Source organism: Phalacrocorax aristotelis, chromosome Z (genome assembly GCF_949628215.1).
Source record: "Phalacrocorax aristotelis chromosome Z, bGulAri2.1, whole genome shotgun sequence".
Taxonomy (NCBI): domain Eukaryota; kingdom Metazoa; phylum Chordata; class Aves; order Suliformes; family Phalacrocoracidae; genus Phalacrocorax; species Phalacrocorax aristotelis.
In genome coordinates, this window is record NC_134311.1 from 8016750 (window position 1) to 8042535 (window position 25786).

The following is a 25786-nucleotide window of genomic DNA, read 5'->3' on the forward strand; positions in this document are numbered from 1 at the left end:
TATTTGCTATATTGGAATACTGAATTAAGAGAGCTACAGAATTCAAATCTGCCACTCTTGCCACAGAAAACATAAAAGGCAGTGAGTGATTAGGGCATTCAGGTAATTGCTTCCACTTTGAGAATGCACGGTGTTGAATTTTTGCTCATTACCTTTGTCCTCTTAATATTTTTAAAAGAACACTAATTGAAAACGTTATGCAAAAGTAGGTGCAAAAGTATTCAGGACAATATTATATTTTATATAATATATTTATAGCATATATATCTCATATATTTATATCATAGGTACTTTTGAAATGGAAGTAGAAAACATTTGTATTTTTAAGGAGAGAAAATATATTTTTGGTAAATTGCTACAATGACAGAGTATGCTTGTACTCTTCATAGTTACTTTGTGTTTATGATAGAGAATCATCATCACAACTCAATCAGGTTAGCTCTGAAACTCAAACTTCAGTCCAGCTAGTTGTAGACAGTTGCTTAATGTAGACCAAAGTCTGATGACTCCTAAAATTTTCACAAGCACTTTAATTTACCATCCTTTAATTAGTATGGAGGGTCAACTCAACTCACAGCAGTTACTTAATACAAACTGTGGCAGGGAGACAGTAAGTATGTACAGTAGACTACCATAACACAGAACAGTAATAACGGACTTGGCATTCCTGTTACAGCTCAAGATTTTGCCATGCAATGATTTCCATTTACCAGGTAGTCAGAGAGAATTTGGTGTACATAGGTTGTTTCCAATAACTAAAAATGTTTAATGATTCCCATGATAACCAAGAGAGGTTTTATTAATCTCTTCTGGGCTGTTCAGCTTTTCAAACATGACCAATTTTCCTACTTCTGCATTTCTTAAAGACTTCATTTTCTAGCAAACTTAACCTCTATGCAAATTAAACCTATTACATGGAAAAAAAGGAAATTGAGTTTGACACAGGACAGTTTGACATTGCTGCATTTAGCTGTGCAATAAACCCTTTTAAGATCAAGTGGTCTTGATTATTAGCGTGTAGTGACAAAGCACTCCATAATTGCCATGAAGTACCATCTATCCAAAGCCTAACAAAAATCTTTCATTTGCTTCCAAAGTGCTCTCACTGTTTCTGTTTCCTTCCCTCCTTTGTTCTTTCCTTCCTTCCTTCCTTCTTTCCCTCCGTCCCTCTTTCTCTCCCTCCCTGGTTTCTTTCAATAATTTTGCTGGTAGTCTTCTACACGCATGCCAAAATCTTCTAACATTTGTCTCACCTGGCAGCTTAAAGGACATGGCTATCATTGAAATTCTACTAGCTACCAAGATTTCTTCTTTCCCCTCTCTTTGCCAACACAGTTTTATGATTACGTATCAGACCTGCAGCCCTGTCATGGTTGTAGAAGGACCAACATCAAGGACTGCTGCCTCTTTCTGTATATGATTTACAACAAATAGATAAATATCTGTATGCTAACACAAGTATTGTAACACATTCAGTCGAAGTAACTGAACAAAGCTGACAATCTGAAAGATTAAGCCAACCTGCTCATTATGTATTTCAACACATATTACAACAGTAAAGCACTGGCACACAATGTTACTAGGAATAATGCTGTAACTGGATATTTTCCAGAGAGCTTTGCAGGGCTAGATGAAAGATTCTCCACTTGATTAACAGTGTGTTTTTACAAAGTAGTTTTCCATATTATCTTTACAGCACTGACTTTTCAGGTTGTTTGACCTCTGCTACACTATATAGCAGCACTGCCTAAAAATATTTTGTAGGGAGAACGCAGATGTATTACAGATGGAAAGGAGAAGGGTGCAACTGGAGAATACCTGAGAATGCTTGGAGACCCAGTGGCGCAAGACATTTAGGACGCGATTCGTGGCTGCTCTGCGTATTATGAATTCTTTGTCGCACATGCGTTCAGAATTGTTAAATCCTGTGCAGAAAAAACACACATTAGAGTTAATGGAGGTAGCAAAAATTAAAATACAGTATGAATAACTTGGGTAAACTGAAAGCTCATAGAACATTTATGTGTCATAAAAGGAAAGATGCCTATATAGACTTTCAAATATGACCATTTAGACTGCTGAAATTCTGCAAGATCAGTAGAACACAACCCTGTCTATCACAACGAATAGAGATACCTCCTTGGGTCAGCATTCAGTTTTAGAAAGATGAAGAATATTTGCCTGCATCATTAACATCAGGTCTTCCTCCAGTATGGAAGAAAACAACAGTAAAAACCAGAACCAGACCAAAAATATACAGGGCCTGTATTAAAGCAGATTACAGAAGGAAAGTGAGCATGATTTAGAAAGGGGAAAGAGGCAAATTTCAGAAGTGGGAAATAGGCAGGGGAGGATAGTGTTTAAGCATAGAGAAGAAGAAGGTAAACACAAGAAAGCACTATTGTACAGGTTCTACTAGTCAACAGAGACTGTTCAAATAAGCTATTTGATTTTTTACCATCGGGGTGACAAGAAAGTGGGGAGGTATAAAGAAAACACATTTACATCCCCAGCTTCCTGAAGACTGCAGTGTTTCCCCACACATCTTGTAAAACTTTTTTTTTTGAGTCAGCAATATTTACTTATGAAGAAGTGGTTTTAAACAAACAATAAAGTTTCTTCCTACAGTCACACTATTGCTTCTTTCTCTTCTTATTCTGCTTTAGCTCCATCATAAATACAATCTGTATGATAAAATAATGAATATGTTTTAATAATAGAAGTATTACATGAAACCCCCAGTTTTAAAAAAATTATGTAACTCTGAAGATACACTAGACAAGTTCACATTTTTCTAAGTTTCTGTTAGATTTGATCCTATACTGTGCTGTTTTCTTTTTCACTTGGTGCAGAGTCCAAGGAACAACTGGAAACACCCTTCCATATGACCAGTACTTTACTGTTTTTTTGGTATGAAAGCTGTTACAGAGCTTGTGTATTACTATAAATAGCAAAGGCAGATTAAATTTCTATTTATTCTGTGAGAAACCCATTGGAGGTATTCTTTTGCTCTGTTTTTATTGAAGGCCAAAATACCCAGATTGCTGCTCTATATTTTTGGAAAGATAAGCTGGAAAAGAAGTTTAACTGCAGTCTTACACCTTTTACTGCAAGTTGGACCCCAAACCCCAAATGTATTTTCTATGCTTAGGTTTCAAGGAACTTTTTTAAACTATGGCATATTACACTGTAGTTAACATCTAAAATTCAAAATCAAAGGAAGTTTCATATTAAAACAAGTTCAGCAGTTTCATTGCCCATAAACAGCAAAGCACACAAGATCTCTGAGGCTTTACTCAGTAAAAGGTAACCTAGGCAACATTTTGTGTGTTAATTTTCTATGCCTTTCACAGATAACCTCTTGCAGAAGCAATTAGGCATACACATTATAAACTGTTCAATTAGCCACTTAATTGCAGCAATGAAAGTCACAATGAAAATTATATATTAAAGCAGTGGAATCTTTATCAAAGTAACATTAAGGAAAAGAAGTTTCAGTAAGCTGGAAGGAAAACAGAAAGAAACCCACAGAGACAGTTTTCAGTTAGCTGCAAAAAGAATAAAAAGAGCAAGAAAGGAAAAAGGAAAGCCTCCAGAGACCACTTCAGCAAACTTCTATGGTCCTCAGAATTTCATCGGTTTTTTAAGCAGTAATTAGCTTGTTGCAAAGAATAAGCAACATGTTCACTCAGATCCACATTGTCAGTGTGTTGATGGCTTGATGGCTTGTCACTTCATGTTGATGGCTCGAACATATAAATGGAGATCTCCACTTTTGTAAGAAAAGAACTTAGCTGAACATAGATGCACATGTGAAATTAAATCCAAGCGGGTGATTCATTGTACATCTTTGGGTACAAGACTTCAGATAAATGACTTAAATCAGCGAAATACATTTTTTTCCAACATAAAACTGGAAATCTATTAACTCCATTCTGACCTTGTTTTTAAATACAAACAAATGGGCAAGCCAGGGATGTGTTTCCTTCTTTCTTCACACATTCATAATTTATTGTTCTTTATAGAAACAAAAAAGAATCCACAAGTCCTCAAGCAACACTCACCGTCCAAGACTTAAATCTGCAGTTGGATTTTGAAGATCAAGTTTATGACATTTTCTTGTGGAACTAGAATGGAGCGGAATACCCACTGTTATGTCCATACTGGTTTAGCATCGTTCCATTTGGATGTCTGGCTTTACCTCAAGGTTTTCCCTTTGGACTTGTTTTGACTAACAGTAGATGTCAGGTAGGCTCCAGATTCAGTAGCTTTGACAACAGCTCATCAGAGCTAGGCCTTAAGCCAGAGCCAGTTATGCTGGAGAATAATACATGGAGTTCTTGGACCTTCCTGAGGCAACTGAGGATGAAGCACAACAAAGCTACTGGGACTTGTAGTGTTCAGAACAAGAAGTCTCTGCCTCTGTTCCCCTTCTACTATCTACTGTGCTAGTTCCAAGCAAATGATTCTGCATACATGGAAGGAACATGGAGCCGTTCAGGACAAATGGATTGATTATACTCCTACTTCAAAAAGTGGTGACTATGTTGTAAGCAATGCTGGAGACTTGCACTACAACAGAAATTAAGATGCAGAGCTGCCCCTCGTGAAGATGAAGGTGTGCAAGTCATCATTGACCAGAGCGGAGAGATCTGCAGGAGTAAAGCATATGACCTTCTCTAGATCTGTCACCAGAAGACATAGCAAAGTGTGAACCTGTTGAATGGTGTTTAGCATACTGCCAGCTCTTAGCTTTTCCATCCTAAACTGACTTGTTTGCCACTTGAAGTGGCAGCCAGGACTGGCAGAATGCCATAGAGATGGTTACCATCCACAGCATTAAAATGCCCATCAGACACAGATTAATCAGATTAGTCTCAAAACCAGAAGTTATGTAATAACTGCTACTATTCACTAGAGAAGCTTAAGTGGATTTATATAAAATATAGACAATAGCCACCATTTTTTTATCTATTCACCTATTTATCAGAAGACTATATAATTGTAAAGCTATGCATAGATAGTTACCAGTAAATCTATTCAAAACTAATGTGTCAGCTCCCTTCCAGTCAGTATGGCAGCAGCTAAAATCCCTACCTTCTAAAGTGCTGGATTGTATCATTCCTGATACTAAGGAAATTATGTCATATTACTAACCTAAAGAAAAGTTAGTGAATACTGAATGTGAAAGCAAAAGAAATCTCAGTAGTTCTTACAGTCACTGAATAGATCTTTTCATTAACCAAAATGTGAAAACATGTAACTGAAAAGGTACTCAAGAACATTCAAATCTAGGTCTAACAAAGTGCTAAAAAAACTCCAATAAAAACTTATTGCCACAGCTGCATTAATATAGAAGCATGCAAACCAACATCCAAAAAAAGAGAACATGCAAAACCAAGTCTTGGCTAGCATTGATTTTGCTCCTCTTAACCTCCAAAGCCACATGGACTTTGGGATAGAAACTGCAAAAGGGAGATAACCAGGCTAAGTCCTGATGAAGCCACTACAGAAGCTATCTAGGCAAGCATCAAGTTTGATGGTGCCACCGGAGTTTCCTGCACTTTTCACAATGCAAATTCCTTCTAATATGACAGCTTTACTACTGCTTCTTACTTCCTCCTCTCTCTTTCTGTCCACCTAATCCTCTCCTAACGCCAAACAAAACCCTGAGCCACCCCAACAAATGCAGTTGTTCCATATGCACAGGCTACTTGTTTATGCATAATTTAAAGAGCCTGGTATACAACCTTATCTGGTTCTGCACATTCATATCACCACTTACAGATAACCCATGTGCCTGCTGCTCCCTACACTGTAAAAGTAAACTAAATTGTCCAGTCCTGTCTCGTTGTGCAACAGGTAACAGTAGTGCAGAAACTCCAAGCTACCTCACCTACTGCCAAAAAACAGGTGACAGCCAGAACCTTGCTGAGCCACACATCACCTGCTCCACCTGTCCATACATAAGTGTGAAACTGGACCTGCACTCTGTGACTACACAAAGTATGCAGTATGAAATTTTGTCATGGTTTAATGCCAGTAAGCAGCTAAAAGAAAGTGTGCTGACCCACAGACTAGAACTGGGAACCAAGGCTTCAAGTCAGATCTTGATCCGCAAGGAACAAGTGTTTCATCACACCTCTAACACGTATCTCAGAAAGCACCCTACCAAACTGTTTCCAGTTAACCTTCTAGCATTGCTGCATCCAACCTATTAGTCCCCAGATACTTTTCCTACCTATTTTGGGGCTCAGAATAGTTTTTAACTCTGATTATACAGTCCTTAGTATAATATCATGCCTGTCTGTGACTTGGACTTGGAGGTACTCTTAGCCATGTAGGTTACAAATTTAGGTGTGCTGAAAGATTAACAAAATAGCCATATCTGATCAGACAAAATTTCATTGAGCTCGGCATCCAGAAACAAATGCTTGTGGAAAGAATCCTTAAAAGGGGCAATTCTGAAGCAGCCTTTCCCATAGAGTGTTACCCTTGGCATTGAGCAGTTTGGGGGCTAACTACACACGTTACACTTAAATCAGCAGGGAAGTAGGCATTATTTTTCCTAAGTTCACCTTCCTTGTTGTTCCAGGAGAGGAGAAAGGTGAAGTGTCCCATCTAGGAGGATGTTAACCTTTGCAACATTTTAATTAGGATTCTGGATGGAACTGCCCACATCCAGACCCCAGAGTGATATAACCTGAAACACTCCATGGTGAACACGTTTCTCTCCTGAAGGAAGTAATCCTTCTACATTAGAAACATCAGCATTATTTCTAATCATTAATCATCTTAATGGGCAGCTGACTCAGTGGGGCTACTTTCAAGTAATGTTTTCTTCAGTATCTGTTGAGATTAATATCTTGCACAAATAGTTTTTCACGTAATGGTGATGCAGAACTTTTAGCACAGGCTGTCAAACACAATGTTAACCTGCCAGCAGTGCTAGTTTCAGTGAATTACTTCTTTCAATATAATTTAATCACTCTGTTCATGTACTTCTCTTCAGATTATGTTACGCAAAATCCAGTTTCACCTTCAGATGTTTTTCTTACATGCACTATAATCAAAACTAATATTTTTATAGCTTCCACTATCACCAAAGATTTTTTAAAAAAAGGTGCTGAATAGATATAAATCTCAACACCTGCAGACAAAACCAGATTATATTATGATAATACCTTGTACATAGATAGATCTTCTTACATAAAGGTCTAAAGCAATTTTCGGTGGTAGATGACATTATCTATACCATTCATAAAACAAAAAAAAATCAGTGCCTGCAGATAGGGTGTGTCAGGGTTTCTACCTTTGGAATTGCTTGACTCAGGACCAGATCCAAGGATCTAATCACATGTCAGTGTGAGACAGAGAAAAGACCTTCTCCTCAAAAGCTACTGAGAAGTCCCTATAGCAAAATCCTGCCCTGCTTTCTCTTGTTCTACTGAACAAACCTGACCCTATCAGCAATTTACATGATTTTATCTTTAAAATCCACTTCACTCAAGAGGAACATTTGTGTTAGGTTAAATTCTGCACTGTATATGTTAAAGACACTAAATGATGCACATTTGCTTTTCTATTTAAGATGTCAAAAACTCTCAGTCTAGTTACAGTAACTGTATTGTCTACATTTTGTTTTTCTGCACTAATACAGCAGCACACCATTCCTGACCACAGTAATTAATTTGTCAAAGGTTTTGATGATACATCTATTTTTAAGGGTTTATCTTGCAAAAAATCATTTCCATTCACAAGATTTAGGGATAAGTTTTTTTAAGTTATGAAGAGTGACTTCAACAAGTTTCTGGTGTCCTTAGCAAAAAACTTAATTTCAAAAAAAGATTTTATGTGTCAGTTTCACTGAAATACTCTGGAATCATGCACCGAGGCTATGTTAGCACCTCACAGGAGAAAACCGCACTCCACCCTTTGAGTGCAAATCCTACAGAGTCCCAGGGAGGTGGAAGCGGAGCATTCATGGTTCACAAAACACATGAGAAATAATAAAAAAAAGAGTAAAATGTAGTTCTCTGCCTTGTGGATTTTTTCTTTCTTCTAATAAATAAGCTTATGAGTTGTAGGCCAGTTTTATGATTCAGCCTGGCTCAAATCCTGAAAGCTTAGGCTTGGCAAACATCTGTGTTACTTTCTGACCTGGATAAAGAATAAATACAAACCATAGGCCTGGAGCAGAGCAGTTTCCATCTACAGATTAAAACTGAAAAAGCCTCTCCAGATACATGCAGCACAAAAGAAAAGCCTTCCCAATATATATGCAGCACAAAAAAATATCTAGTTCTAAAAACTTTTCCTTGACATATGGTTTGGATGACTGTTTAAAGGTACCCATCTTTATTGGTCATAGACTCTCAAGCAAGTAATTGGTTTTCACACATTTTTGCAGAAATGTGGCAGACAGCGAGTAGCCTAATATTGACAAGAAATCTAAACTGCCAGTGATTCTGCTCTCCTTTGCATTTCTTCACTTACGATATCAGATTGCCATACCCTAGCCAGCTGAAGATGGCAGAGCTGGAAAAGATGACCATATTAACTGAGATGAAAAGAAGCATAAAGATGAAATCCCACTCACTGCATACAGAATAGCATGTTTGATGAGTAAAACAGTTCTTCCTCTTTTTTTAGCAATTATCAAACATGCATAATGAGATTTCTAATGGAGGAGGTCATATGAGCAGTCTGAGGCTTGGAAGTAGGAGCTACCTAGTCTAGTCATGATCTTCGGTCTACCTCAGTTTAAGAAAGAGGCATATCTAATTGTTCACTATGCCAGGGTTTGAGTTTGTTTCACAAAGGGTTATAAACTCACACAGCATCAGAAATGACTATTAAAAAGCAGAAGAAAACAAGTGTACAGTGCATTTCAGGCTTTTAATTTCACTTTCACTGGTCCTTAGGACATATAAAATAATTTCGCCCTAAGATACGTGCTGCTCAAAATCCCTGCTATAACCCCTCACGTCAGAAATAATTCCAAGTATGTATTTGATTCTTCTGCCTAAAGCCTCCATCACAAATACAATCTAACTATCACATCAAGTCAAGGGATTATAGTCTTAGTAAGGTAAATCCCATGGATTCACATGCACCAGCTGATGTACAATAGTGTAACACAGATAGAGCTATAGTGACTGTGTTTAATTTCTGCAAAATATTTAAGGGAAAGGTTGGTAAACTATTTTTAAATGACTCTTGCTTTAGAAAGGCTTTTCCTAATCAGAGTAATTTAAAGAACACAACGAGATAAAGCAGTTATGTCATGATTGTGCTGTAAACTTGAACTAAATCCAGAAGTCTAAAAATATATTAGTCCAGTGAAGGAATTTTAGTTAAATGGATGGGAAAAAAAGTGTCTAAAGAATATGCTTAAGATCAAGATACTATTCTAACTCCTAATAATAATGTTAGGTTGCTCTGACAATTATAATTATCTATGAGATTATATGGTTTAAAATATGAGTACCACAAAAAATGAAAATATTCCTTTAAACTCAAAGAACTGTTCAAATGTGAAAATTTGTCCCTTAGAAATCCTTAAAAACAGGGTTACTGCTATAGATATAACTGGCACATGCTTTTGGGATTTCTGCTTTCTTTAATAGAGATATTATCTCAGGAGACCATATTAGAGTCTCACACTTGGCAGAAAATCTTTAAAAATTGCTAAACACCAAAAACATATTTGCAGTTACAAGTTACACAATTTGTTATTAAAAATCCATAGCTCATCTCAGGAGTGAAAAGCACCAGATTCTGCTGCTCTTTTTTTTTTTTTTTTTTTTAACAAAATATCAGCAGCAATACAAGTTTGCATTTTCAGTTTTGGCATACTGTGATAATACATGGGTTCAGAGAAAACAGCATTGTTCACTCCCCTACTGTAGAGACAACAGACCAACATGTACATGCATTAGCATTTACATATGTTCTAACGAGACAGGGAATGAGTATCTGTAGCTTTAGACTACTGCACTTTGTAGGATGCATTTTCCACAGCTGTAAGTAGCAGTAACTCCATTACCACTGGACAACATCCTATTCTTTTCTTCTTTCAGCAACAGCAAAGAAAGCCAACAGAGAGTTAATGTCATCACCAAAACCTAATGCTAAATTTTGGTGTACCTGCATACATCTTCAAAACTGTGTCTGTTTGCATACAAGACTGTACACGTGTGCGTGCATGTGTGAACTCCTAGTCCAATTTTTCTAGTGAACTCTTACGTGAAACCATCCCAATCTTGTGTCTTTATTTATAGATATATCTCTAGAAAAGAATAGATCCTCAATTTCAAAGGCTGTGTTGCCAATTGTGTTTACAGATTGCAGAATATCATGCCAAATGTGCAATTTGACAGCAGAATTTTTTCCTATCACTTATTTATATAAAAGAACTATAGGGAACAACTGACAAAGAAGAAAAGCCTTTTTGAACAGCCTACCTTAGCAATTATATTTGTGACTGTTTTAGTACATCTTAGACACTTCTTTCTACTGAAGTAATGTTTGAATTATCTTCCATGAATAATGACAAGAATGGCAACACTGCAGCTGATATTTCTTTGAGTTTGTACGTCAGCCAAGTGCATTTGCCTGTGTTCCTGCTGCCTCTTCGTCTTCAGGGAACATATAAGCAATTTTTACCTGCTGATGTATTTCTGCATTTCAAGTGATCTCTAGCTCTTGATTTCTTTAATTACACATTGTCTACGCTCTCAAGCTGCTCTATCACCAATATGAAAAATATAGCAGATCTTTTTTGCATAATGCTCACAGTCTTTTCAAGAACTATTCAAAGTAAGCTTTCAGACCTTTAAAGTGCTCAGTGTGCCCTGCCATGAAGGCAAGGTTAAAAAAAAGTCTATGACAATGTACAGGTAGAAACAGAAAATCACAAAAAGTGCTTTTGGAATTATTCCCATTAGTTGGTCTGGGATTTTTACATAAGTTAAAGGAAGTCGTTTGCAAAACTATTAAAATTTTTTATGATAATAGGAGTAAAGGTTAAATGGAAAGGAGGTGATAATTGTGAAGATCCAAATGTATAATTTTTCAGACCATCTGTGAACGGATAGTTGACTGTCATGCAAAATAAAAATTGGCAGCATGCATACCAGTCAACAAAAAATCTCTGAACAAAATGTCCATCTCATAAGCAGCTTCCAGACCATTTACGACTGGGCCACAAATCAAGCAACTCAAAGGTAGCATAAACAAATACCAATTATGCAAGCAACACTTAGGCTCGGGGTGGGGCGGGGGGGGGAAACCAACCACAACAAATTACTCCCACAACTTCTCTCCCCACCCCATGCACACCATTGGGTACCTGAAATGTGAGGAAGATGACAGGGAATCTAAAGACACCTGCCCTCATTATGAACCCAAACCTTTTGGTCAAACTCCCTACTTGCAACATGAACATACTAGGGATTGTTTCATGCATGCTCACAGCTTCAGTCCATCTTCTCTCCTCCTCAGTTTAGAGGAGCAGAGAGAGACATCACCTGAGAGCTTGCCAGAGAAGCTCAGCTGAACCACAGGAAAATACATATTCAACACATCCCATCAAATAAATCACAGCAGGATTGTGGTGACACATTTTGTGGGGCAGGAATAGGGACTGTACTAGTCTCCCTTCTTAGATGAAGAAGGAAATTTTCTCTCAGTGCCAGTTTGGTTGCACAAATCTATGAAACAGAGAGTTTTCCCTGCAGCTGATCAGGACGTAGTGTAATGGGTCAGGAAACACATGGTTTACAGCGTTTTAACTCAGTAAATGTCCAGTGCAAATATTTTTTTTCCTGAGTAGTCAGCTCCTCTAATAAACTAAGGTAAGAATTTAGTTCAAGAGAGAAGGAACACATAAAAAAGGGGGGATCCTAAATTTCTCCTAAAGTGAAAAAAAAAAAAAATCATCATTTTCCCCTGGTTCCTACCTCCCAAGAGCAGGGATCACCTGAGACAAAACTAACATTCATTTTTAAGGTTAATTTTAATTCAAAGTTATTGCTCTAAGAAAACTGCAAGGGGAGATTCAGCTCAATTTGAACATGCATGTTTAGCCAGTTATCTAAAATTGCTAAGCAACAATTTTGTTAAATTCAAAGGGCTCCTAATTCAGGAACAAAAATAGAAGTCTATTCGAATGCACTACAGAGTAGGTGAATATTCAGAAGAAAGGAATAACATTCAGGGTTATTGAATTAGAAGGCAGATTCCAAACAAATTAGTTTTAATCTCTATTTTCATTTCGCTACCAATTTCCCAGTAAAATATCCTCTGGCAGGAGAAAACATACACAAATGTCTCATAAAAGCAGCCTGGTGAATGAGTGTTAAAAATGCAGCCTGGAACAGAAAATCAAGTTTTCCTCTCTGCTGGGACATCGTCATCAGCCCCACGGGCCCCACATATCACACACACTACACCCCACAGCCAGCCCAGCAGGTTGGTCATGTTAGCGCTGGCCACCTCTGGGTTTGGTAACGACATCTGGGCAACTCCTGACAACCCTCCAGCCACCAGGAAGGAAAGCTGGTTGGTCTATGCCAGCAGTTACTTGTCACACCTTTTTTGATGGAGAACAGTGTCACCTGTAGAGTATGTCAGTGAGTACTTCCCACGGAAGTTCAGTGTTCAGGTCTCAATGCTTCTCAGACCTCCCTGAATCTGCATAAATTGGTCTGTAAATCTCATGAAAACGTGTTCCCAAGAGGGAATTAGTACTCACTTTCCCAGTTCCTGGCTAGAGCTGTTAGTCAAACAAAAATGACAAGTAAAAAAACTTGGTTGTCCTGTGAAAAGATCAGGGGAGGACAGCAAATCCTACACTAACTCTTTTCTCTCTTGGAACTAAGCAACTCTGATCCCTGATATAAAGGAGGGACTGGGGAGGGTCATAACACATGCAGGATTGATAAACATGCCTGAAACAATGATTTCTCTGATTTGATGATATCCCGTATCTCTGACAGGAGACTAGATGCCCTCAAATTCAGTCCTAAAGTTCCATGTGGGAACTCATGACCTGAAGAAGTACAGTTAAAATTAAGGTCTGCTTCCAGCTGCTTAGAAACAGTCTCTGTGATACTTGTGACCCAGTTGTGCCAATTTAATCCTATGAAGAATAGTCCTACTAGGATAAGCTGCAGATTCAAAAGAATTTATTCTTTGCATCTGATTATTGATTGGGATATCACCATCACAATTTTTTTCTTTCAGGTCTGGATTCATAAAGAAAAGGTTTCACAAAGCTTTTCCAGTACAGTGAATGAGATGTTATAATCCTGGAGTGCAAAATTACTGTAACTGTTACTAGCAATGTTTATGGCATCATACTGAATAGCAACCAGAAAAAAGACACACATTTTCTGGTTTTGATTTAGTCAATACCATTGTACAGAACCAGAAAGATATACCTTTCCAAAGGTTAGCTTGTAACCACTGATGTAATATGAAGCATTTAGTACAGCACAACACAGAAGTGCATTACCCGGCTATCCACAAACTGTGGGAATCCATCTCAACATCACGCATTGCCTTTCTCATAACCTTCATGATATCAAGGAAAGCTCTCTCTGCCTGCCCTCTCACAATAGAAAAAAGAAAGTAATAATTGCTCTTACAAGCCTCAGTTAATTCTAATCTTTACTAAATTGCACACGAACTCAGCTGCCTACTCCAGAATTTCTGTCTCAGGGAACGTAATGGTGTAATGCCACATTATTATTCCTCTGTTCAGAATTAGGGAAATACTCCCTGAATGGTACAGCTGATATCCTTGAATGTGGAACTATATACTCACAGCAATCTGTATGCAAGATGGTAACAACTGAGGAAATAGTGTATCTGTTTAAAGCATAATGTATATTTCTACATGCTTTTCCATTTCAGGGGTCAATGGGATCCCACTGGGAGTGTATGCCTTCATTATTTTGCATGGTGTATCTTCAAATCACATTATTCAGTTTAAGTGCTGAATGTACCTGGCAGCAGTATGAACAGATACAGTGCCTCCTCTGGGCACGGTCATACATATAACTACAGACACACGGACACATGAACGTGCACATAGGATCTGATCTCCCTTGTATCATTTGGCACAAGTTGTGTCATTCCATTACACCAATTAGCGCTTATGCCAGAACAAACAAAACAAAAATATTGTCACACTGGAAGCTGGCAAGTAGTTTGACTGACTGCAGAATAGCACTGCTGGTCACAACCTAAAATAAACTAAGCAGCTCTCACTAAAAACTTCTGTGAAACATTCTCATGCTAATTTTGCCTTTTAAAATAAGCAGTCAGCCTTAATCAATCTGTGCCTGATTTATCAGAATAAAAAGGCCTACACATGACCCACTGTGTAATCTGGATCTCTGTGAAACATGAATTATTACTTTTACCTAATTTTTATCCATCTAATATTGTGACAGTAATCAAGCAGGGATAAAGTGTGTCAGACTGAGAGCTCACAGGACTTATCTGGCTCAACTTCAGTGCTTATGCAGCTTTCAAGAGATATGTCATTCTAGAAATCACAGCTGTAATTTTAAAAAGTCCATTTATATTTGTTATTGCTGTTACAGTTGGGGTATGTCATGGAAGACAAACTCCTACAGCACCTCTGAGGAGATGAGGGCTTTCCATATTCATTTCAGTGGCTCCTGAAGTTGACACTTTCACATCAATCACTAGCTCTTAAAGTTGATACTTTCACTTAAGTATTTCCGCACAGTTATCCTCAACCGCATTCAACTGTTCTAAAATTGAGGTTTGGCAGCTTTACATCAGAATTGGTCAAAGTACAATGTTTTATCCCAGGCAATGATCAAGAATACAAAAATATTCCAAGCCAAGTCAAAAGAAATTAGAGATATATACCATAAAAGGATTACACACTTCTGTCTGTACATCTTTTCCATAACTAATGTTTAACTTATCCACATAATTAATGCACTAATGTGTAACTGATTATCAGTGGAAAGTAGCATATAACTAACGTTGTATAAAAAGTTCAAGATTTAAAAAGTAACTTGATTCCTCCACAGACAGTGACATAACAGCAGGACCATCGATCCAGAACTCACAGACCGTATTAGATGCATTGTCAGCTGGGGAAACTACTCAGCAGCACCACGTGGAAGTGGCACCAGGAGGTACTTGTGAATGCCCAGGCATATGGAATTGCTGTGAAGGAAGAAACTGTTTGCACTTAGCAGCTGCAGCTAGCAGATTAATGGAGCAGGTTTTGTGCTTGCTTTATTGAGAATCTGCTGCAGCTGCAAAGGACTGTCTGGTCACTTCTGCGGGCAGATTGTAAGAGCTATGGAAAAGCAGATGATACCAGAAAATGGTCTGGTAAACAAGCTGAACAATTTTGATAGCCTAAAACCAAAGGCAATTTAGATTAAGATTTGTTCTCTGAACCACCAGAGCAGATTTGTCAAAAGAGAAGGAGCTGGTTGTACTTTCTCTGCACAGGAAACGATTCACAGGCTGATTGTTTGAGAGACCTTTCAAAATGCTCTTTGACTGCAAAATACAGAAGCTTTAGGAAAAATTTTCTCTCCTGAACAATACTGAGGTAAATAACTCAAGTCAAAGGTATTTTAGCACCAGAGATATGTGGAGGCAATTAAATGGAAGGGATAGTATATAAGTGATTCACTTCTGTGTAGACGCTTCAAAGCTTCAGGCTATTATGTTAATTGCTCCTTTAAACCATTAAAATCAGAGAGAATAAAACCATCTTTCCTCCTTGCTAGCATGGGGCAGATTTTCCTACATGCAAATCATATTTGTCAGAGATACTCCCCCAAAGACTCTTTTTTCCCTGTGTTTTTCTCACTCTCTCCTCTCCTTTCACATGTATTTTAAAAAACAAATGCTTATACTAGAGAAGCCAGGCCCTCCTGCCAACCGCAAGCTTCCATCCCACTCCCATCCTCTCCCATAATATGTCACCTTGTTCTTGTGAAAAATGGTACATTCTCTATGGCGTGGATCAGCATGCTGTAGGAGGAGGAAGGCAGCTTTGAAGCATGCGGCACGCTGGAAATACTGATGTACCCAGCTCAAAATCAGATGCCAGAGCTGTTGAAATAAAGCTGCTATGTTCAGGAGGGAACAACCCATTTGTTTGGGTTTAAGTATTTGCTTCTTGTCTAACATGTATTTTCCATGTTGGGAGACTTTGGGTCTCTAGTTTGAGGTGAGGAAGAAATAAGCTTCTCAAAGCTGTTTCAGTATATCTCTTAGGAATATAAAAAAATAGAGAGAGTATACAAGATCAGTTTAGACCTTGAATTTAAGTTTTTGTCAAAACAATCTCCTGGAAGCCTATATTCAGTAGAACTGTTCCAAAATGAAGTTATCAATTTAACATTAACTATGTTTCTTCAACTTGTGTTAGACATTCTTTGCAGAGAAGAAATTTGTATGTTTGCTAAGCTTATGTAAGTACTTTCTACTTTATTATTTAAAAAAACAACACACCATTATTTTGCAAATTTGTCTTCATCCATATAACTATTCAGAGATTTTGAGTAAAACTTGAATATCTTCTTTTCATATAGAGACCTTCATAGTTTATGAGTATTAGCAAGTATGAGGATGTAGAGCATGCAGTTTCAGTAAACGAACACCAAAAGATGTCTTTCATTTTATAATCAGTGCATGATATCTTACTCATCCTGAGACAGTGTCCTGATTCTATGTACAACAGACATAAATAAAAAATTAAGAAGAAGAAAAAGCAATTTTGAAATAATTGTACACAGATAAAACAGAGAAATTTGCAAGTTCTACAAACCATAGATGAAATATAAATACTTTTCCATATAAATTGTTTTTATCTAGTCCAGGGTTTGTGTGAGTGCTGTATAGATTATGCTGCTGTTACTTAATTCCTGTTAAAATCTGTCAGATTTTTGCATCAAAACTACAAACGATTGGTGAGAATTTTGGCAGGAGGTTCCCATCCCACATTACCAGACTCTCTCCTTCTTTTGACACTATGTGACAGAGACACTCACAGAAGAGAAGGAAGTCACTCCTGAAGAGTTGGTCTCACTGCAGCTCCTTGGAGCTCCACTTAAGGACTACCTAACTCTCACTGCAAAGTTCAAAGAAGAGATTACAAGACATTAGGATGAGACTGTCAACAGTAACATTTTTATAGGAGCTTTTCCTTAGGGAAAAGAGTACGGCAGGCATTGGAACAGAGCTGCTAGATAACCTCTGTGTTGCTTACAGAAGCTGTCACTGATTCAAGGAGAAATCAAGAACTAATTTTCTAGAGGTGTATGAACAGGGGGGAAAGAAACAGCTCATGTAACTGACGCCTCTGACCAGGCATATGTTTGTGATTGCTCTGGGCTTATCTACCACTCTGAGAAGCATGTAGGTGAACAGAAGTTCTAGGAGCAATGACAAAGAGTCATGAGAATAGGGAAATGGTAATTCAGAATAAGTGAATAATACTTGTCCCTATATCAACAATTTGAGTTTCTATCAGGTTACATCCAAAACAGCATCCAAAAACAGCATGCCTCTCACTCTTGTGGAGAAGGATGCTTGCATAACTTTGTTGTCTTTCCTTGCTGAAGAATAAGCTTTATTGCAATAAAAGAAAGCAGCAAGACTGCAGAATAAAGATTACTTTGACCTGCAATTTCTATGATAGAATGTGCTAGTATTATCCTATTTGAATAAGTTTGGGAAAGAATGAAGGTGTGCAGCCACCTATTAATGGTGACAGATTACTAGAACTGCAGGAAGCCATGAACCACCCAGCCATGCTTCACATCGCTCAAAAGAGAAAGGAGATGTAAAAGACACATCACACTCTATTAATCCCTACTGTGCATGTTATCATTCATGCAGGCACTAAGCTGTGCACCTGGGGTGCTTTATTTAACTCTCTTTACTTTCACTTCATATTTCTATTTATCTTTATCATGCTGCTAAAATAAACAAGTAATATACAAATTTTCTGGAAGAGAATAGACAAAAACATGACTGAGATATGCAGAGATTAAAATTTAACTAGACAGATGGACTAAACAATAGGACAAGTAGTACAGCTTGGCATCATAAAAGCAGCTACCTGCAAAATAACTGAAATTAATGGCAACAAAACCAGTAAGTTACAAAGAACTGCTGAAGAGCATAAGAACCTGAATATTCCTGGTTCAGAGGAATGCACTGTACACTGCAAAAGCTCTGTGTGCTGCACAGCAATGCCGTGGTGGCCAGCACCTTCTTTTCAGCAGCTCATAAACTAGTGCAGCATATAGTGTGGTGGGGCAACCCAAGCATGAGCTGTCCTTAGGGCCCTGCTAGCCCTACATGTGCACCTCATGTGCACTCAGATAACAAATGAACCCAACAGATAAGAGTGCCCCAAAAACCTTCAGGGTGTTTTTGCAAAGCACGGGTCCTCACACAGTAGGGATGGAGCAGACTAGAAACACTGCCAACATGCATTGTACTCAGGCTGCATCCAAAGGGGAGAGTGCACCAATATCTAAAGTAGACCAAAGCACTGAAAAGTCTTTCAGCTTTGGCTTCCCATCAAGCCACCTGTGGTCATGAAGCCTGCAGACAAGACCAACATAGAAAGCATTCCCACAGTTGCTTATCATAAGATAAGCAAAGCCATCAAATGCCCTGAAAGAGGTGTTCAGAGCTTTGCATACTTATCAGTAAACAAAATTATCATTGCATGGTGACAGCAATTATAAAATGTTATGGCCAACGCTCTCCACAGGAGATGATTAAATCTTCGTGTCTGGTTCTGGTAGAGTGTGTAACTGTAGGGCTTTCCAGTGAGTCTGTTAACCTGCTTGCCTCAATGCAACCCTGAACAGTCAGAAATGGAAGGTGGAAAGTTGAGAAAAGCTGAGATCATATGCTGGGAAAACAAAACATAAAAAAATGGCCAGAAGCTAGAAGGCTTCAGGGAACAGAGAGAATAGAAGACAGAGATGACTCCTACCCCTAGTACTCTCCCACAACCTCCAACTGATTTCGGCTCCTGAACCTGTTCTGCTTTGCTGGTCTAGTCACTACTGATGACTCTCTCTTGCATGAACCTTGGCCTCATGACATTCATCTAATGTCCCCTACCTCTTGTAGATCAGAAACAGCAAAAAATGCCTACTAACTCTCCCTATGACATCCACGGTTTTGCAGAACTTTCTCATCAACACTACAAGTCATCTCTTCTCTAAACTTCAAATGCACCGAAGCAATTTCATACTTCCACTCCTCCTTGATTGCAAGCTCTTAAGCCCTCATCTCAAACAGGACATATTGCAACAAAGTACATACTGTACATTGTCTTCAATATGCTTGCAAATTATGGATTTATAGTGTGGTAGCATAATGGTCTTCTCTGCTCTGTTCCTTTCCTAATAATTTCTGATGTTTCTTTTACCTTTTTGGCTCCTGCTGAGCACTAAGATTGTTTAATGGAACTATCTGTTGTAATCCTCGTACCTCATTCCTGAGCAATAATGTACAGCACAGAGCCCATCCTTTCAGGGGTAGGGTTCAGACTGGTTTTCTTCATGTGTATCATTCAGTATTTACCAACACTGAATTTGACCTGCCACTCTATTTATATTCCATGTATCAGTATATTAAATGGTACAGCTCACAATGTCTGTGGCAGCAAGGCCAAGGACTAACTGGAAAAAGACAAAAAGCCATAGATCTTATCCACCACCCAGACCTGATCCATTGAGGGATCATGCCCATCCTATGCAGTGAATGAGACAGGAGCCCACTGGGCAAAAAATATGTTCTTTTAAAAACCCACATAATTATGATAACACATAATGGGGAAGCCATAAAATTATTTGAATTACCCAAATTTGAGCTGCATGACTTTGCAACTTGAATACCATCTCTACCACGATTAATTGCATCAAGTTACAAAAGAGGTGATTCGGCTGTTTAAGCCTTAAATTTTCATATTGATTACAGGTGGACAGCCTTGTTTTATCTCAGTCTCCTGAGACTCCCCACCACACACTTTTCTTGTCAGATTTGCTGCAGAACCTTCGTATTGTTTTTCTACATCATGCAGGAGAAAAAACTTTTATGCAGAACTAGCTTAAACAGCAACACAAAAAAGTACTTAAGAATATTAGGGATGTTGGTTTTTTCTTTCTCAGCATCCCCGTACTTTGATATTACTTCAACTGATTGATTCAATTACCTGTAGGTTTTATCTTCTCTTTTACTTCAATACTACAAATATTGAAAAGCTGAGCTTTTAACAATATGAAAGCAGTAATTTTTAATTGAATTCGTCCTTGGGGGAAAAAAACCAGTATTTTTCAGTCTTACTGTGTTCTTTGAACAACTTGTAAACATACCAGAATTGATTCATAAAGCAAAATGTGTTGCTGATTCCTTGGCAGTATCTGATTCCAAAGGCAGAGGACATTCATAGTTTCAATAAATACGTTTATGACAGGTTCATAACATTCCTAAAACCAAACATTACTCTCTTGTTATCATCTCAAGATCACAAGAAGCACATAAGTGTAATAGGAGCACTGATCAATGTTTACCCAGAAATTATTTTCTCATGATGCCTACACACTCCTCAAGTCAATGACCACAACATTAGACACAGTGGATACAAAATGCACTGAAATCAATGGTGATTTACTGACTTGCATAGAATTTCATGAGTGATTTTGAGACTCGGGTCTTCAAAGCATTTTCTTGACATTCTAACAGTTAGGATGGAAAAGAGGTAGGTGTTAATTTGCAGTTGTACTATGCTTTGTCAAATACCATCAAAATGAACTGTGGGTGTCAATGCAAAGTGAAAGTGATTCTGTAGACTTTAAAAAAGTTGCTTTTTATTTATAACATGACCTAGGACAGGACTCAGTTAGTGGAAAATATTAAGATGTTAAAGGGTAGGCATGAAGACAGCAAGCAAATTCAAAACATAAATCAAGTACCTCCAGTCAGTAGACAACATGGCTGCTCTCCAAGGAATATACAGTACACTCTTGCAATAATTTAGTGAAGTACAACTGTTCTTATGTATACCAAACTTGGACAAAAAAGGGTTCATTTGCAAAATAAAACATTAAATTGTAAGTGTATACAAAAAAATAAAACCAATAAAGATATGATCTAGATGTTTAGCAGATTACATATATGTAAAATACTAATCTTTCAGTAATAGGCTGGACTAGAAATACTCAGGACAGAATACAAGAGTTCAACTAATAGATGAAGAAATGAAAAAGTGGAGTGATAAATATAATTCTGATTTAAGTCAGCAGGAAAAGCTATCATTGTTTTATACCATGACAGTTCAAAATCTCACTGAATAGTCTGGCAATCTCCTTAGAGTCCACAAAACAAAGGCACAAAGCTCACACAAGTTTCTTCAAGGTTTGTGGTATAGTATGCAGTCCTCATACATTAGGGTTCATGTTTTGTTCTAAAAGACATTCCTGAATACTTTCTCATCCTCTCCTTCTTTCAAGTAGACATGGTGATGGTTGCTGGCAACTTCCCAGGACAAGATGATCTATAAACTGCCTAAAAGATGATTTTACTCTTTGGTGACATAAATTGCTTCATCAGTCAGAATTTCCAGACTGCCACAGCAGGAAATGCAACGGGGTGGATGTACCTGAACAGTCTGTCTTAAGCTGTTTTAGTCATTCTTATGGGTCAACTTCACCTTCAATTAAATGAGTTACATTACAAATATTTTCGTAATGGCCACATAACTGGAAGCCCAGGCTCCAGTTATCTGTGAATACTGTACTGCAATGTCCACACAAAAGGCAGGATTCCAGACTCAAAACACCAGCAGATTAAAGCAACAAATCAGTGATTATTTAGGATTCAGATAAGTATGTTCTTAGGAAATATTTACCTTTTGAGGCCTAGGTATCTTACTGTTATCTCGCTTTTGTACACCACATTTCTCTCACCTGGTGGACTCCCATGCCCTGCTGCAGCTGTAGCAATAGCAAAAGCAGAAGCAGGAGATACTGAACAGTGGCTGTTGTCAGCAGTTTGTACTGTAAAGGGAACAGACAGAGAGAAGTTAACAACTTCTACAATCTTCTCATATTTTTCAAGTTAAGCAACAATAGTACTTAAAATCTTCACTAATGTTTATACTTTGTGAATGTTTTAGATCTTCATTACCAGAGGACTTTATATTAAGGGAAACAAAAATATCAAAATCATATTTGTGATTTAAGTTTTATTTCCAGGTCCATATAATTAATGTTGATACAGAAGAAAATGTCTAAGGCACTGCTGAGGTGAGGAACAAGCAGTAACCAAACAGGAAAAGAAAAATAAAAAGAGACAAAATCAGTGGTGTAGAATATTTGCCTGAACAAAAAGTCGTATTAGAGAACCAAGCATATTAACCAACTTTTGATAACTAGATTCATACATTTTCACAGGTCACTGCCTAGGATGAATACAGTTTTGCACAATTTATCAAACTTTTTCTGTAGCGAGTGCTGTGAACATTGCTTCTGACTAGTAGTCAGATAATATGGCACTGTTCCCCACAGCTTCCAACTCCCAGATCTTGTCATCTCACCATAAACTTGCCCAATAACAGAAGACTACTACTAGTTTAAAATTAAAGTGTCTCAGCAACTTATTAACAGTTGAGAAAACTCTGCTCTGTTTTTGTTGTTTTAATCCCAGGCATGAAATAACTGCCTAGAAATCTGCCTAGTATGAGATGGCATAATTTTAAGTATTCATGGACGTAGCTCACAGCTCTGCTAATGACTTCAAAGAGCCACTTGAGTGCTATTTGAGGAGCTCCAGCTCTCACTTTTCCTTTCAGTTGAGCAGTTTAATAAAATTTTGGACCCAAATAATGTGTCACCATCTGTAAATGTTCAGTGTTATACAAAGAAACAGACACAGTCACTTCCCATTGACAATAGTGGGTGCGGTGTATTTTATGGTTACATATGGTGCCCAAAATATGTCCCCTTAGTAGCTGAAAAAAAAATCTGTCAAGGTCTTGAGAGTTTTGTGAGAATAGGACTGATTTAGTATCAGTTGTGAACTTTGACACATCCTGCTCGATCTATTTAAGAACATTTCATCATACCAGAGTCCCAATACACTTCCAAGTCTCTTGTTATGCCTATACAAATAAACCATCATAATTTGCACTCTAACAGCTCTTTTCAATACCTGAGAAATGAGGAAAATACAAACAAAACACATTATTCAACTATTATTCTTTTCTCTTATCCTGAAAAGACTACAGCTACAGTATTTAAACTTATTAAAGGGACTGATAGAGGAAAGAAACATCAGGTTTTTACCTCCTGGTTGACGATAGCGGAGATGACGTGGTGTTGAAGGCGATCTGCATGGGGAAAGCTCTGTGGTATCCGCTGCTGAGGTGCTTTCAGGAATTGTCCGGTCCACTGACACAGACTCTAGAACTGCTGCTTTAAAAGAGAATAAATGTTAATACTGGGATATCATTCATAATTTACAACTATTCAATCTATATATTATATTACATTACATTATATTATGTTATGTTATATTATGTTACATTATTTTGAAATAAATATATTTCAACTTATATTGATTAATGTATCAATTATTATATAATGTAATGCAATGTTATTGTAATGTATAAATACTATCTGCAACTATCAAGAAGCCATCGGGAACTATGGTATGGGGCTTTAAGATATGTTTTTTTACAACAGAGTGTAGTCAGATTAGATATGGAGTGCCTCTGGAGAGATTATAGAGTGTGTGGGTAATTCAGGACTCTCAGTTTACAAACACCAAAAGACAGAAAGTCTGCAAATGGACAATCTGAACTGTACTGCATTGATAAAAAAGAATACGTACATCAAAGGGGGCTTCATTGAAAGGTAAGGTTTAAAAAATGACTATTAACTAATAGCACTTAACACCAATGTTTCAATACCAATCTAATACCACTAAATACCATCTAACACAAAGCTGGTTACATTCAATCAGTGGTTTATAGTTGTTTTAAACAGTACTGGTCCTGGAACTTGGCATTAAACTTTTGCATTAAGAAGACTCAGCAATAATTATCCTCTGGATGGAGTTAAAGGACTGGGAAAATTTTGTACCAATGACATATTCACACGAAAGCTCATAAATAAAGAACTTGGTGAAAACCAGCAAGGTGTCAGTTTTAAAAATAGCTTGGATAAGACTGCACTTTAAGTCAGCAGAATATGCAGTGAAACGCATATGTAATAAGGATCAGGACACTTGAACTCCCAGGTTTTATATGAGCTAGGGAAAATAATCCATGTTTGATAACTATATGTAATCAAAAACTGCCCAATAAAATGGCTAAACAGCACTGGAGAGCAGATTACTCCATGGAGCAGTTCTTCTATCAGAATAAAAAAGGAATGGTAGAAATGCTACTTCCAAAATGAGGGAAAACAACCTGATAAAATATATCCTGCATATCGAGATAAATGACAATAGTGCCTGCAGCATAAGCATTGTATATATAAATATATATACAAACAAAAACTTTGGAAAACAAAAGCTTTGAAAGTAAACAACAACTTTGGAAGTGGGCGAAGGTGGAAACTCCAGGGTATAAATGGACAACATTCAAGAAGAAAAACAACCACCATAATACATCCTGGGCAACAAAATTTATACATTTATATTGGATTTAGAGTAGGCCATAGTTGTTTTCTTGGAAACCTGGCAGTACCAAAGCAACAGCATTAGCCATAATGGGGTGGTGGCTCCTGATTAAGTAGAATGGGTCTCCTTACCCAGAAAACTTCAGAAACAAAGAAGCGGGTTATGTATCATAGGAAACATGCAGATTAGCATTTCACAGCTCTCCTACTACCCACTTCCATTCTCCTTTTGAGATTTCTTTTTAAAGTTACTCCTCTTCCTCAACATGCTATATGCAGCTGGGTGACAAAAGGATTTTCCCCTCAGAACAGAGCTATCTAGCTGCAGATTCCTCCAGAGTGCAAACTGTTCAGCAGGAGATCCCCAAAGGGACTGGAGACACTGCACAGACAGCAATTTAGCATTTATATGAGGTTCCTGCCATTTCCAAATGTTCCTCATGCTGCCCAGATTGACAGTTCCAGCTTTGATAAACTGGAATGCAAAATCTGAATACCTCTGCAACAATGCCTAGTGCTAACACTAGGCCAGAATAACCTATTTTTTAATCATTTACTTTACAGTGTATAGCAAAAAATGTTACACCTAAGACTGCAGTTACCTGCATACAATTAATTTTAATGCACGGCTGGTATTTTGAGACATGCTGTGCTAGCACAGTGATTTGAATGTGGTTACACTAGTGCACAAGAAGAATTCACCCCCCTCTACATAGTAAATACTATATTTTATATATATAAATAATATGTTCTGCTATTCATTTAAAAACAGCCAGCATACAGAAATATAATGATTAAGTGTAACAGCCAACCAGCATTTTATGAAAGCATAAAGCATGGGCAAGCATAGACTCCTATAATGCTAAGGTGGCTAACTTGCTTGTTAAAAAGGTTTTTTGTTAAACAATAGAGTACATTCTGTGAAAATAATCCCTCTGCATAATACAACATCAAATTTCTTTCCAGGGCACTCATTTCAATTCATCAGTAAGGAGTAAACATAATGCTTCAATCATATTTTTTCTTAGTTTATATTTGGTAATATTTTTCTTCTTTCCTCTTGG

The 25786-nt window shown here is 37.5% G+C and overlaps 1 protein-coding gene across 2 annotated transcripts in view; it reads right to left on the bottom strand.

Annotated features, from left to right (window-relative positions):
• The window catches only part of RASGRF2 (Ras protein specific guanine nucleotide releasing factor 2), a 134676-nt gene that overhangs the window by 31304 nt on the left and 77586 nt on the right, over positions 1 to 25786 (bottom strand). The window contains exons 16-18 of one of the 2 annotated variants that reach the window (XM_075078783.1): positions 23385 to 23510; positions 22008 to 22097; positions 1819 to 1925 (exon numbers count right to left, since the gene is read on the bottom strand). In XM_075078783.1, coding sequence (XP_074934884.1) covers positions 1819 to 1925; positions 22008 to 22097; positions 23385 to 23510 — 323 coding nt within the window. Of the gene's footprint in view, positions 1 to 1818; positions 1926 to 22007; positions 22098 to 23384; positions 23514 to 25786 lie in introns of both variants that reach the window. The other variant, XM_075078782.1, reaches the window with a different exon arrangement.